Here is a 16275-nt window from a genome sequence, read left to right as displayed (position 1 = left end):
TGAGCCAGAATCTATAAGCTCCCATGTGGGTTTTAGAGAGTACCCTTGCTATCACGCCAGTATAATTCACCATTCATTTGACAGGCTCTCCAAGTTAAGATGGTACCCATCTGATATTTTGCAATAGCCATTTTCTGACTTATGTGATTTTTCTGCTGCACAATTACCACTTGGACAGGGAAATAAATAATATATATGTGTATGTGCTGTTGGGGATATATATACATATGTATATATAATGTATGTATATAAGATTATATATACACATATGGATATTTTATTATATATAGTTATACATAAATATATGTATATATGTTATACATGTATATGTAATGTAGACACTACTGGAGATATATAAATACATATGTCCATACAAACACACACACTCACACACACATGACACTGTCTATATCCCTTAATAGAAATATCCTTTGCTCTGACTTGGAAAGCCTTCTGTTTCTTACCCTCATGTTCACGGACCAGAGGAGGATTATCTATGGCTGTATAAAGTATTATGGGAAAGGCTAAAATGAGTGGCTCTGCAAATTCAAATTCTAATGTTTTCTGTCTAATCCTTAGAAAGAGAAAAACCCAGAGACATTGAAAATACATTTTGTGTACTACTTACGAATCACGATTATATATATTTTATAGCCCTGTTGTTATTGAAAACTGTTCTTGAAATTCAGAGCCCAACAGTCTGTCGAATGCAGAAAACCTATTAAAAAGCAATCTGAAATGCATTTCAGGTGAAATCACTTTTTACCAAAGTGCAGATCATTTCATTTATTCTAAAGGCATATAATTAGAAAGAAGAACAAATTGGTATTTACTTTTTATTTTTACAATATAGCACAAATACATACGTTTTTATTCTAGCTTCAGTATGTGTATAATCTTGAAAAAGTCCATCTCAGAAGAGAATAATTTCTTTTTCCATTTGCATGGACCTCTACAATATATATACTCAAAATTTAAAAAATGTATTTTCAAGTGAAAAAAGAAGCATTAAAAAAAGATATTATTTATTTTGGCCTTATCTGCATGTCAGAAAATTAAAACTTTTTAAATTGTGATACATTACTCATTACTGTATAAAATTTGGTTATCAGAGGCAAAATTCATATTTGTACTGTTTAAAATACAGAAGACAAATTTTCTCATTTAGAAAAATTAATTTTGTTAGGGCTTGGCCAGAATGGAATAAAAATTTCATGTTGAATACACACTAATTCAATTTTTACTGAATAATTTTAAAGGCATACATTGAAAACATCTATCTGCTAAACTAACAAAAGGTCATTTATTTGGTCAATGCTTTACTAACACTTATTTACTGAAAGAACAGTTACTTTTTAATTCCTAAATCTTAAATATTAGAAAGGAAAAGTACTTTTATATGGCGTATTTTAAATCAGCCTGTTCACTTGGGGAATGGATTTAGGAAAATAAATTTTATTCCTGAGTAAATTTAGGTTCATTCAAAATAGTTCATATAATATTTTTAAAGATTATCTAATAAAGTCAGTGGTGTCCAGAAAGCCAATTACAAAAGCTCAAAGATATAATTTCTCTTATTGTTCCAGTAACTAGACAATGCATAATATAAAACCTAATCCTTTTTAGTTTTTCAGCCCTAATCTGTTTTTGATATTATCAAAATGCAAAGGGATTAAAATATAGCAATGAAAAATGATAAATATCTTTATATGTGGCAATACATAGGTAGCATTCAAAAGGATAATGTAGAATTGCTGTTACACAATGTTTTGAAGGTAGAATACAACATTGAGGAAAAATTCACTCAAAAATGTTTAGCATTTGAGAAATGCTAGTTAATAAACCTATTTTAAATGAAAATAAATAGCAAAAAACTTAATAATGAATGTTCTCACCCAGTAGGTCATAAGCTATGTAAAGGTGGGAACAGAATTGTTTACAAGAGCAAATGCAATACTGTGAACATAGTGGAGGTTAAAAGGGTAGCTACTAAATGATTAACTTAAAAAGTAAATGCACTGTACATTCGAGGCAGATGTTCTTAACTCCATTGTAATATTTTCTATAAAACATTTCACTCTTTCATTTACTTACATAAGAAAAATGTGTGTGATGAGAAGTAAGTTGACCTGTGCAGAGGCAAGTCTAAGCACTTATCTTAGACTGTATCTTCGCACAGCAGACCCATTGAAAATGTAAGTTTAAATAAATTAAGCAATTGCAGTCCATCTATACTTCTAAGCAGAACAACAGAGATACTTCTCTGACCTCACTACTAAGCAAAAGGAAAGTTCTGGCTAGACTAATATGTCTCCCCCACATGCAAAGACAGAAGTTTAACCTTAACTTTGTGGTCCACTGGTAAAATCTTCGCAATTTATTTTGTCTTTTCACTTATTTTTTTCATGTGTGTGGCTGGTTGGCTTAAATATCTGTTAACTATCTGTTATAACTTAAAATCCACCATGCAACAAGCTAATGTAAAATGTTTTCATGAAAACTTTTTATGGAATGTATAAAGCAACTTTGTTAAGAAATGAATGGTAAACCAGAATGCACAAATTAACATTTCTTTCGAAAGAGCCAGTGACAATGATGAAGTGTGCTAAGTATCAATTCAAATCTGCTATAGAGAATGGTCTATAGGGATAAACATTACGTTTTCATGCATGCTGAAGACAGATTAATGACTAGTTTGAGCCATATAAGGCTTGAGTTTGCAGAGTTTTGAATCCCAGCGAATACCACTAATTAATCATGTAAACTGATAACTCTGCCTCCATCTACTCATTGGTGAATTAAATCTAATGACATTTCACAGGGTTATTAATTGAGATGATACCTATAAAGTGCCTAGCATTCAGCAGGCATTCAAATTTTTGTAGTTTCCCTTTACCTTAACTCACTTAACATTAATACAGCACAAACATTTAACTCAGGGCAAAAGAATCAGTCATTTTGTTTTCTTTTCTCTTAGTACATTAATAAATGAACTAGGAATATACAAAAGATAAACATCTTCAAAATACTATCCCTAAAGTACTAAGTATTTGAAATAAAAGCCGTTAAAGTGGTATGTTTTCAAAATCTGTGGTAAAATCATCTACTAGTGGGGCTGGTTGTGAAAAACCTATTTAAAAAACAAAATGCATGCAATGGCATATATGTAGTATAGTTAACATTAGAACATATATTTTTAACAACTGTTTTATTAAATATTTAAGACAGTTTAAAAACTTTCCTTATCTAAACTTTAAAATAAAATTTCACAAAATAAAAAATAAAACTACTGAAATACATTTTTGTTAGACTTTTCCTGAATCTATATCACATTAAATAAAACACTTAATTTTTTTAAAAACTTCTTCATTAGTTCAAAGCAATTGAACAAAATGTTGTTCTTATATAATTAAAATTTGGGATTCTAGAATAATTTACAAGAACATTTTTTCGTAAGTTCACATATACTAATTTCAACAAATTATTGCTTAGGATGAGTATTATTTAATCTGCTTTAAAGAATATATAATTAACTTAAAATTAACACATTGTGAGATACCGATAGTATGCTGAAATCATTTTAGAAAACTTGAACTACTTTTTCATAAGTAGATTAAAGTATTCCTGCAACTTACTAATACTACTAAATTGTTCAAACAGCTTTTCTTAAGGATAAATTCCATCTCAATTTATATTCCAATTATTAGAGTTTAAACTCTATTATTTGATTATAATTTCAAAATGTAACATATTTCTGTAAAACACAATTGAGCACTAGGAAATCAAACAATAAAAATTATACTAAGTACCGTAAAAGTTTTGAGAACTAGTGTACAAAAATAGTTGTATAATATTATGCATACCTACAAATGATTTACTTCCCTCTCTGTAGCAAGGAATTATTTTTCCTGTTGCCCTCATTCCCCTGGTTCATTATTTCTTTTTCTTTTTCATTTGTTGTGATATGAATTAATTCTTTCAGGCCATTTTCATCTCTGTATTCCTTTCCCTCACTTAGTGCCTTGTGAAATAAAAGATACTCAATAAATATTTCTTTAAGTATAGTTATATACTGTATCAATATATAGCTATTAGTGTCAAATGATAATTTAGCTATGATCTCTGATAATCAAAACAATCAGTTGTAAGAATTACTTTTCATTATATGTGCTTTTACAGTATATGTGCTTTTTTTCATTATATGTGCTTTTACACCTTTATTAGGTGTACATGGTTACTTCATGAGAGTACCCAGGAGAATAAGCAAGCTATTTTAGGTTCTCCAACTTCTTAGAAAAGAATTCCTTAAAATTCTAATTGCCAGTAGATTTTAATTAAATGTATTACTGTAAACTTCCTTAGGGATTCCTTTACTGCCTCTAATCCAGTAGTACTAAAATTGCATTGTTTTTCAAAACTTAGTCTGCATAGATTTATAGACATTTTACCAAATATTATTTTTACTGATTTAGATGCACACAATTTATCTGCATTCTGACCATCTGTTACCACAGACAGAATTTGTCACATAAATTTGTGTTGAAAATTAAGCAAATTATCAGTACTTTAAGGTTATGTTTAAACAATGTTCAGTAAAAGATAGACAGGAAATATAATTAATAAACTAAATGAATTAAATTCTTTATCCCAATATTTGATTACTTATACCGACCAAATTGAATCATAACATTTCATCCAGTTGTTTAACATCCTGCAAATTAGAAATGCAAAAGTTAACAAACAATGTAATTATTGTAAATTAATTGTGTATTTTGATGCTTGTCTAGTATTTGGAAAATCTCCAACTAATGCAATGGATAGAGATATTATCAACATATATTTATATTTTAGTGGGGAATGATGTTGTGATAGACGTAGGTTATCATATTGGTTCCCAAAATAACAACATTGTGATTTTATTTTATTTTTTTAGAGACAGGATCTCACTTTGTCACCCAGGCTGGAGTAAAGTGATCATAGCTCACTAGAGCACTGAACTTTTGGACTTCAATGATTCTCCCACCTCGGCCTCCCCGGTAGCTGGGACAATAGGTACACACTACCATACCTGGCTAAGTTTTCATTTTTATTTTCATAGAAATGGGGTCTCAATATGTTGCCCAGGCTGGTCTCCAACGCCTGGGCTCATGCAATCCTCCCACCCTCGACCTCCCAAAGTGCTGGGATTACATGCATGAGCCACTGTGCCCAGCCCCATTTTGTAGTTTTAAATAGCTCATGTTGCTACCTGAGCCCCAGTTTTCTCATCAGAATATTAGGGCTAACAACATTTATTATGTTTTTGTGATGAGTCAAAGAAAACAAAATGTGTGACAGTTCTTTGAGAAAGCAATGCATTTTAACAGTACATGGCATAACCTTAATAATACCCTCACAAGATATTATAGTTATATTTGTAAATAATACTATCACAAAAATCTCAGTCCTATGATATAATTGTTCTGGAGACAATATAAACTAATGCGAGTTTATGACCCAACTAAAATACATGTTATTGAAACTCAAGAATAGACCTAGTATTGTACATATTAGCCTTAGAGGTTGAGATTGTATATTTTAGAAACTTCAAAGATTATAGAAAAATTTTAAGAAAAAATGTGTAAAAATGGGGAAATCTTTTTATTTACAAGTTATCTGGAAACGTTTAATACTCGATGTGATAAATAATGTTGCCCTTTCTAATTGAAACTACTTTTTATGTACATATATTGGCACAGCAAATTGCTATGGCTGGAGGTTGGACATTTTCAACAGTTTGTTATATCATGCATATATATAATTTGTAAAACCGACAAAAAAGAAAAGATAAAAACTCTAAGTATAAAATAGAATTTTATAACTACATTTTACAGATTATTCCAAGAGATATCATTGGTTATTTTATTATTTTGAAAATATTACTTATTTAAACAACTAAAAAAACCGGTAAAGCCTGATATAGTTTCAACATTAGAAAGAATAAATTATTGAAAAATATGTAGAACAAAAACACCATCTTAATGCCACTGATACCACTATACTGTTGAACAAGTATTATATGAGGTATTGAACATTGCACATAATTATACAGTTAGGATTTGAGATTGTAGATAAACCAGTTGTTCAAGGCCACTAAAATACTGAAAAAGGATTATGATTATTAACAGTGGGGAGGAAAATACAACTATAAAAGCCCTTCAAACTCAAATCTGGAAATAGTAATTTTACTCAAAAATATACCACAACTACTAAGAGGTTTTAGTAATTCATGACACAAAGCAAGACATCCACCTATAATTTTTTCTTATCTATTACATAGATTCAGTGGTGACATAGCACATATTTGGGACCTGCATTGCAGTGTGATGCTTATTACTGTTACATTTTAGAAGTTACCCATTTAATTAAGGATTTTGTAAGTGTGATATGTAGTAACTGGATTTTATCATTTCTGATAAATGGAAAATGTTTAGATTTTATACTAAGTATTATCATGCCTATTCACATCATGTAAAATATTTAAAATTCATGTATTTTAATTGAACGAAGTGCTGAAAAATTTAGATATATTTTTTAATATATCTAAATATATTTAAATACAGATATTATTTGCTTATATGATAAAATTCAATTTTAGGTGGTACTTTATAGATTAGGAAATAGCTCCTCTTTTCTACTAATTTAAAATAATTCTATGGCTCTGATTTCTAAAATGTCTAATTATTTTCACTATTCAGTGAGTACTGTTAGAATATATTTCTTTCAATGATTTGTAAGATTTGGAGGAGTGAAAAACCTCAGGAAAATAAGAAGTGATTTACAAACATTTGGCTATGTAGAGTAGTTGCACTGGTATTTTTACTGGTAAACTTAAAATATGCTAATTTTGAAGCATCTAAGCAATGTTTGGCGAGCTGGCCTACTGGGTGAGAATACCATTTAAAAACATTTGTGTTACATAACACATAGCCATGAAAATGGCTATTCAAAATTCCCAGGTAGAACACAGTTGTCAGTGCCAAAAGAAAAGCTTTGCACATTAACACAAGAAAAGGAACTTTTCATCTTAAGGGATGGCACAACTGGCATAAAAGGTCATTAAATGCTAATAGACTCACTTGAGGTATGCTTGCTTAATGGAGGATTAGAGCAAAACAGACTTAAAAACCAACACTCAGAGAATTTTTAACTCTCTGGACTACTCAACATAAGGTAGGAAAACAAGATGGAAAATAAACTGTTTTTCAGCACTAATAATTATAAGTTTACGTAATTGTTTCATGCAAAAGAAACTTTGACAAAAATGATGGCAGAATCTATATATAGGACTGTCACAGGAGAACTGGAAGAGTGGTTAGTTTATACAAAAATTTTGTTTGTATTCATCTTCATGTAGTAGAATAGACCACTGTTCAAGAAGTAGATGAAAAATTCATAACAGTTGAGAAATTTAGTCAGGACATAGAAAGAATAATGTTGAGATAAATTCCTTGAAGCCTTTTGCAACTGTCCTTATGTTTATAAAAAGAGATAAATTTTCTTTGATCTGAAGACATTCTTTGTACATGTGCAGTGTACAACATACTATATACATATGGGGCTTCCCTATGTACATATACATATGCATACACTATCTATATGCCTTTTAAAATGTATACACAGCTTTAACTCAAAGAAAATGAGTTAGCAACACAGTAATCATTGCCAGACAATCCAAGTGCTGAAATAAGTGATGTTGATCACTTCAAGGGCTATTTTACTTCTCACATTGCCCAAAATTGAGAATATCATTTCTGCTTTTAGTTTTTCTTTCATTGCAACACTGATTGTCATATATAATCTTTGTGCTTTTGCATAATGCCCACCCTGGATGTAACATATATTCACACACAACATTGGACATTTGAAATAAGCATGCTGGAACACAGGCAGGACCATATATCCATGCAGAGAATATTCTGAATATGTTTTTCCAAATTGACTGTAACATCAACATGCGTCACTATCATATTTGGTCCTGTACAGCAAGGAATGTACAGCTGAAGCAATCATGGCTAGTTTCACTTGCAAGAGTTTCTTTAGAGAGGAACACCCAGTAGAGAAACCGAACAGAATGAATGAAAAAAAAAAAAATCCCCCAAAACCAAAAACTAAAAACTAAAGAAAAAAAAAAATTCCTCCCACATGTTAACACTGAAAATCTGGCCATTTTCCATGTAGTACATTTTCCTCATTCCACAAAAAACGTGTCTTCTCATAAAATTCGAGTTGAATTGTTTATAAGATACATGTATTAGTGTCTTAGAGCTTTGCCTAACCATTGGAAAAGCTCATCTTGGTAAAGCATTTTCCAGCGTACATTGGCTTCGACAGTTTCCACAGCTCTTGAGAAAGAAGCAGCAGCTACCCCATCATAGTTCTTCATGAAGTTCTTGAGCTGGAAAAAGAAATTTCTGAATGGTAAATCTGCCTGTCTTAAAATGAACTCACGTCCAACACACATGAACAAGAATCTATTTAAAAAATAAAGAAACCCAATATATTTGAAACAAATGCCACAACCACTGTAGAAGACATATTTAATATTGTGGAGTGAGTTTGGTAACGAAATGAAATATTACAGATTATGTCCATTAGTTATGATGTAATTGATTTTGGAACAGAAAAAGAAGAGTGGACAGTACAACTTAAATAGCTCCAAATTCAGCTTCATGTTTCACAATGAGACATTAAAACAGACATTTAATTGATCATTTTAAAAGCAGTTGATGGATTGTGGCAAGGACTAGTTCTAACTTCAATGCGTATACAATGCACCAAGTAGCCTTAAACACTGAATATAAGGATTAAAGTTCACATTTTGTCAGTAGAGAGAAAATTATTTTTCATCTTCTCCAAATGAATGATATTGGGCTTGACATTATCTTTGATGTCAAGGAATAACCAAAGTATTGTCTGGTGGAGAAAAAGCAATGGTGCTATGAAAACTGGATGATTAATGACACGGCAATCATCTGTGTAACTAGATTTTGAAATAATAAAGGAGGGATATGGTCTTATTTAGCTACAGAATTTGAGCATTTAAGTTATAATTTTTAAATGTTTTGCCATATTTTTGACATAAAATTTTATTTAGAGAGTTCACATACTCTGGAAATACTCCAAGATTTTACTTCAAGATTAAATACCAGAAGTTTTTCCTTTCTGTTTGATATATCTTAAGAAGCTGGCAACGAACTAACAATTGTGATGCTAATAGACAAATGTGAAAAATCAACTTGCAACACAGAAACATTATGTGGTGTAATTAGTGTGGGGTGTGATTCATCATATGGTGGGCGCCACATGGAGGATATGCCAGGAGAGAAATGCAGTGTATCAAGATTGACTCAGGGGCAGGCAGAAATGGTGGTGGAGGATGGAGTTAAAATGTGGTAATAACTTTTTGAATTATTTTAGAAAGTAGTTCATGGGTAGCTTAGTTTATTTATAAGCGTTACTTTGATTCCATGATACTGATGGGTTTCCTCAGAGTTTTTACTCTGCTTTCCTACAAAGCCCTTTGCCCAGCAGCATTAGCAATAGATAACTGTATCTCAGAGGTACATCCTTTAGAAGATTTCAAAAACACTGTGCTTTTATAACAAACATGTAAAATAGGCAATGTATAACAAAGAATTATGGGTGTTGTCCTTAAAACTGATATGGCATTTGACCAAATTACATATATTAAGAAAAAAGGAAGAAGCAAAGGGATTGGAGTTAATAAATATTAATAAATATTACAGGCATTATGCCATGGCAATAGAAATATAGATACACATATATATATAAAGTGGAAGTCTAATGGAAGTACTTGACTCATAATTTTAAACTTTATCTGATTAACATAAGAATACATTTGTACTTATATATTTATGTTCAGAGTCATCCAGTCTATATCCTTAAAGCAAAAAGTAATACATTTTGATTCATTTTGAATTTTGTTTTATTATAAAATACAATATTGTAATGGCATTATTTACATGTTATAGGTCAATCATAAAAAAATTGCTTATACGCCTTTTAAAGTATATTCTGAATTATTACATTTTTTCCTAGGCAGTCACTGAATACACCAGAGAGTCATAAATGACCCTTTAGCAACTTTAACTCTGTGGAGCATGCTCTTGGTTTCCTTATGAGATGGTAAGCCAGCCTAAATACATGAAGTAAAACTCTTAAGTCCTTCTCAAAGGCAAACTATGGGTTTGAATATGAACGTTTATTGACAAAAGGAGAGTAGGTTGGATTATCCTGCACAGTAACTCTCAATAGAAAATGTGAACTGGTGGTCTCCAGAGATTCACTTCTTAAATCATGATTTAAGCACGGTAAATACTCCCCTTGTGGGCTCAGAGAGTCTGAGGTGCCTCATATGCATCTTAAGAGGAACTTATTCATCAGAACACATCTGGCCTTCTTTCCACAGTTGCCATTAATTGATCTTATGCCCTGCAATTCTCCATAGCTCTGATATCCAACATGTGGTTGGAATTGCCTCTGACTGGCCCTAGTGCACACTCACAGTGCCTTACAAACCCCTGCCTCACTTTAGAGGGCTTGGGGTAAAAGAAAGGCAGTTAGCATTCTAGTTTGCTTGTTTCTTCCACTCTTTGGTAGGATTTATGCTGCCATTTGTGGGCAAAGGATTACCCAGGTGCCAAGGCAAGAGACTGAAGGCACAAACTTTAGCAGTATAATAAAGAAAATTGTTAGAATAAAGAATAGTTATAATACAAATTAGATATAGAAATGACTATGGACAATTATCAATCATTAGTATAAACATTATTAATCATTAGCTTATATTACTCTTTGTTGCATTACCAATATAACCTAGGAATAACGGGCAAGTATAGGGTCAGGTGCTGAAGGGACCTTGTGAGAAATGACCTAGAAGGCAAGAGGTGAGCCTTCTATCCCGCCTGCATAAGGGCCGCTTGAGGGCTCCTTGGTCAAGTGGTAATGCCAGTGCCTGGGAAGGCACTGTTACTTAGCAGACTGCAAAAGGGAGTCTCCTTTCCTTGGAGGAGTCAGGGAACACTCTGCTCCACCAGCTTCTTGTGGGAGGCTGGATATTATCCAGGCCTGTCCGCAGTCATCTGGAGGCTTAAACCCCTCCCTGTGGTGCTGTGCTTCAGTGGTCATGCTCCGTGTCCACTTTCATGTTCCTCCCATACTCCCGGTTCCTCTTTGAAGTTCGTAGTAGATAGCGGTGGAAGAAATAGTGAAAGTCTTTGATCTTTCTTATAAGTGCATAGAAGAAAATGCTGACATATGCTGCCTTCCCTCTCTGCTTTGGCTACCTAAAAGGGAAGGGCCCCCTGTCCCATGATCACGTGATTGCTTGACCTTATCAATCACTTGGATGACTCATCCTCCTTACCCTGCCCCCTTGTCTTGAATACAATAAATATCAGCACGCCCAGCCATTTGCGGCCACTACCGGTCTCCTGTCTTGATGGGAGTGGTCCCCTGGGCCCAGCTGTTTTCTCCTTATCTCTTTGTCTTGTGTCTTTATTTCTTACAATCTCTCGTCTCTGCAAATGGGGAGAATACCTGCTAAGTCCCGTAGGGCTGGACCCTACATCATTAGTGTTTTTTTATTATTGTTTTCTAACTATACCATGATATGTTTTTATTTTAAAATGTTGCAAGTTTAGGCACTTTTATAAAATAACATTTAGTAAAATGGCAATGTTGTTTGTGTTCCCTATCTTTTTAGCATAAAATTTTGAAGCATGGTTGTTAATTTTTCTATTAAAAAGATTATAGCATTAAAATTTCCTCTTATTTCAGGGTATCCTGTCATAAGATAAATTATTTTTAGAGTAGATTGTAAAACATAATATACTCTTAGTAACTATGTAAATGAATAGAATTAACTATTGCCCTATTATAAAGTTAATATCTTCAATATTAAAACTGTAAATGTGATGCCTTCGATGCACAGGATCTATGCTCCTCCACAACAGTGAGGTATCTTAGGTTTAAAAAGCAGAAAAATGGGCATGTGAAAAGATTGGTTAATGGTCATTAATGTGGAAAAATGGCAAGGGCCTCTGAGGTTCCAGAAGATTGTCTCCAATAGTTTAAAATTAAATAAATGACAGATTGCTTTATGGAGAAATATTGTTCAAATTGCTAGAGCCATTCAATTAAAATTAAAAGGAAACTCCAGTTTCAGGTACTAGAATACTGTTTTGGGGAGAAAACCATGGAACAATGTAAGCGTCTTTACTGAATCCACCTAAAGCTGATGAGGATCATTAAAATCTGGAATGAGTTTTCAGAATTCATAAAGATGCTGATTCCCTTTTGATCTATAAACCCTTAGAAATAAGAATATGCCATATCCACAGGGAGGACATTGGGCTTTCTGCTTATGAGGTTTATGGGTTATGGTAGAATGCAACTGCATTCTCCTCAGCCTCTTCTATTTAAGAAAGGGAGGTTATCATCATAAAAACCAAAACCCCCACCCCATCTGACAATAGTGTTCCTCAATCTTATAAATGATGTAAGTATTAAAAAGCCCCAGGCAGCACCTGTTAAACTGCAAAGCCAGAGTAAATAACTCCAGAGTGAAGAGCTTCATTCCTCACGCCACTTAGGGACTGCATTGTGTTGTTAGCTGCTTTGTAGATAATGAAATAAAAGCCATAATTGAGTTTCAACTTTGAAATTATACCCTTCATTAGAGGAGCACTTTGAAACATCTGAAATGGCAATTAAATAAAGTGTAAAAATTTAATAAATCAGTGAAATATGTAAGACAAAACAGTCAGTATGTGATAAAATCAATTAAATGTCTAAAATATTTTCTTTTCATGGCCTGGGTGTTACCAAGTCCAGGAAAATATGAAAGGCAGACAGAGTTAGAGGAAAGTAAGAAGAAAAATAAGAGAAGGGATGAGAGGTAGGGAGGAGAGGAGATAAAAGAGAAGGAGAGAAGCACAGAGAACGAAGGGAGCAAACAGGAGAGAAGAGAAGAGGGAGAGATTTCGCTTTGTGTTCACTTCAATGGCTGCAGAGGTTGTGACTAAATGAGTCTTTCATTCCCATATTATTGAATGTGAAATCATGAAATTAAACGTACTTCATTTAAATACAGAAAAAATTGGAAGCAATCATTAATTTAATTGTTCTTTCTTTCTGTTTTTGGTGGATATGAAAACAGTCCTTTCCATTTAGCTTCCTTTATTTAAAAAATAGTAAAATATGTTCCGGGGCATTCGAATTTAATCCTTCAGGGTTGGGAACACACATAGCAGGGATAAAGACTGAATTTCAAATCATTACAATCAGAGACTTAGCTTAGCTTAGCTCATGGTGTGAAAGAATCCAAGTTAGTGCATGCGGGATAATCACAGGAAACTGGACAATATTAGAAGACATTAAGGATGGTGCCAGGGTTGATGCTTCTAGGGAATGGTGCTCAGTGTGATTAGCTGCGGGGCACAGCATTAAGCATTCTGTCAGTGAAAACTAAGAAAACCATCATTCTCAATGTCAAATATGAGCTATATTTTACAATGGAGAACAGGAGCACAAGAAAAGGCAATCAATGTTTGAAGCGTGATCCACTGTAATCAATTAAAAGAGTCTATATTTTGCTTATTTTTTCCTTCCTCCTTAACCCTCTCCCCTAGCTGGCTTAAATTTCCAGAGTAATAAACCGGAAATAACATAGTAAGGAAATGTTAAATACTCCATAATCTGGACACCAGTCCTTAAAAATCAAGTTTATTTTCATTAATGACATTCATTTGTGATTGTACCAAGCAGTTTTAAAACAACTTATTAATCTCAATATGTATTACCAGATATGCTCCTTTCTACACATAAGAATTTGTTTCATTTAAGAGGCTACATAGCACAAAGCAATATTATTATGTACAGTAGGTCCATTGTCTATTTAAGGCTGACCACAAAGCAGTGAGACACACATGGTCTGTATCTCAACACCAACCTTCGTCCGTTATACAAATACTGAGTCATTAACAGGATGGTTTTGTTGTTTAGTGAATCCCACAGTGGGTTAATAGAATCATTTGAGGAATATCTGATTGGATCAGTGATCTCTGAAGTGGACTGTGGATCTCCAGGTTTGAAAATTATTACATTCAAACTTTTCTTGCAGGCCTTCAATGTTTGATATGTTAAAAATACTCCTTGCAAATTATGAATTGAGTAGTCTTTAACGTGTGTCTATGTATATGTGTGTGTGTGTGTGTGTATGGTGTGCATGTGTAAGTAAAAGGAATGAATATGAATCTGTTGGAAAGAAATGACTGAAGTAAATGCATAATTTCAAATGTTTATAAAAGAAAATAATTAGACTTCATCTTAAAATATTTACCTCTTTGAGTTCACCTTCAGTATTAAGAAATTCTGTAACACCACTGATAAGTTTGGAATTCATAAACAATGCTTCTCCGTACCTCAAAAGAAAAAAAGAGTCTTAATGTTAATGCAGGTAGTAATTACAAAAATATTACTATAAAGATTTTTTAGAGTTCTTCTCAAGGGTTCCATTTGATCATTGTTGTCAGAGACGGCCAGATCTCTGAGCACTCAAGTCCATTTCTCTAGGGATTCGGGGAGGGACAAAGAGTTATGGCTATGGGATATCATCAGTTCCCACCTAATATGGCTCACAGTGTTTCAGAGAAGTCTAAGTTGTAGCAAATTTTTTAAAGGAGCCCTCTATAACTGGATTTAGGGATTAACAGTATACTTCCAAGGCAAGGCCTGAGAAAAAAATATTTTAAAACTTTCAATCACAAAGCAACCTAGCTCATTGGAAGGGAAAATGATTCCAACAAAGGCAAGAGGAGCTGCAGGATCAACTTGGGCACTGTCAGATCCTTTGGTATGATTAGTCATAATTGACACTGGCATTTTCATATTTTATTCTTACAAACTGAGGCAAAATGCATTCTCAAAAATGCTCTCCAAAATATTAGCTTTTTCATGTGTACATTAAAGTATAACATCTACTTGTTCATTTGGATTGCCTAATCCTTGTACCACAAACACAATTACTTGACTTTTGACCCAAGGCAAGGAACAACTTGTGTCAGCGAATTGAAAAGAATTCTCATTTTACTGATTTGTCCCTACTATGCTAAGGATACCTATCACAGGTCATCATACTTTTACAACTAAGGTAAGTACAATAAAAATAAGACCCTGGATTTTTAAAGACAAGGATCTACACACTGTTACAAGAGGTTTTCTAATGCTTCCATAACTTGTGGGATCTTAAGTATCTAATATAAGATTTAATTAAGTTTCTGTAGAATTTAGTTCTCTCATCTATAAAATGAGAAGGCTGAGCTAGATGACCACTGAGATTTGTTATAATTCTACCATTGAACTATTCCACAGAAAAAAAAAAAAGTTAGCTAGGTAAAAGCAAGCAAATAGCCATTCAATAATAATAAAAGCGATCACTTTCAATCAGTATGTGGGTACAAAATTGTCCAACTATCCAGGCAAATAACATTTTTATTTTCTAAAGAGGTATTAGTTGTTTTTACTTATATTGTCCTGTGATGATAATAATAAGGCACAGTCTGTCCCTTGAAGGTATTATACTATCTAGTTGAAGAGTTTGACATGTAATCAGATAATTTCCATGTATTGTGGCCAAATGAGGTGGTGATAAAATTATACACAGTGCTCAGAGAGGATCTCTTTATCTGTAGGGTCTTGGGAATGGCTTCTGGGAGGTAATGGCATCTAGATTGACCATGCAGTAGTTATGAACAACAGGGAAGAATATAAGTTTAGGCAGAAGATGAACATAAACAAAGAGATATGAAAAGACATGGTTTGTGCAGACAACTACAAGCAGTTTGATATTAACAGTGCATACAGGCCAAGACGATGGCTCACGCCTATGATCCCAGCACTTTTGGGAAGCCAAGGCAGGTGGATTGCTTGAGCCCAGGAGTTCGAGACCAGCCTGGGTAACATGGGGAAACCTTGTCTATACAAAAAATAGAAAAATTAGCCAGGTGTGGTGGTGTATGTATGTGGTCCCAGCTACTCAGGAGACTAAAGTGGAAGGATCACCTGAGCTCAGGAGGTCAAGGCTGCAAAGAGCTGTGATTGTGCCACTGCACTCCAGCCTGGGTGACAGAGTGAGACCCTGTCTCAAAAAACAAACAAACAAACAAAAATTAGTCCATACACTGATACATTGTGAGCCTGGGGATTGAAGAG

The 16275-nt window shown here is 33.2% G+C and overlaps 1 protein-coding gene across 1 annotated transcript in view; it reads right to left on the bottom strand.

Moving 5' to 3' along the window:
* Nucleotides 1–7340: 7340 nt before the first annotated feature.
* The window catches only part of TRHDE (thyrotropin-releasing hormone degrading enzyme), a 423163-nt gene continuing 414228 nt past the window's right edge, over nt 7341–16275 (bottom strand). Inside the window, exons 18-19 of the mRNA XM_011929347.1 lie at nt 14405–14486; nt 7341–8437 (exon numbers count right to left, since the gene is read on the bottom strand). Of these exons, the coding sequence (XP_011784737.1) occupies nt 8294–8437; nt 14405–14486 (226 nt within the window). The 3' untranslated portion in view covers nt 7341–8293. The remainder of the gene's footprint in view (nt 8438–14404; nt 14487–16275) is intronic.

This window comes from Colobus angolensis, unplaced genomic scaffold (assembly GCF_000951035.1).
Source record: "Colobus angolensis palliatus isolate OR3802 unplaced genomic scaffold, Cang.pa_1.0 Scaffold80, whole genome shotgun sequence".
Lineage (NCBI taxonomy): Eukaryota > Metazoa > Chordata > Mammalia > Primates > Cercopithecidae > Colobus > Colobus angolensis.
This window is presented reverse-complemented; position numbering and strand designations above follow the sequence as displayed.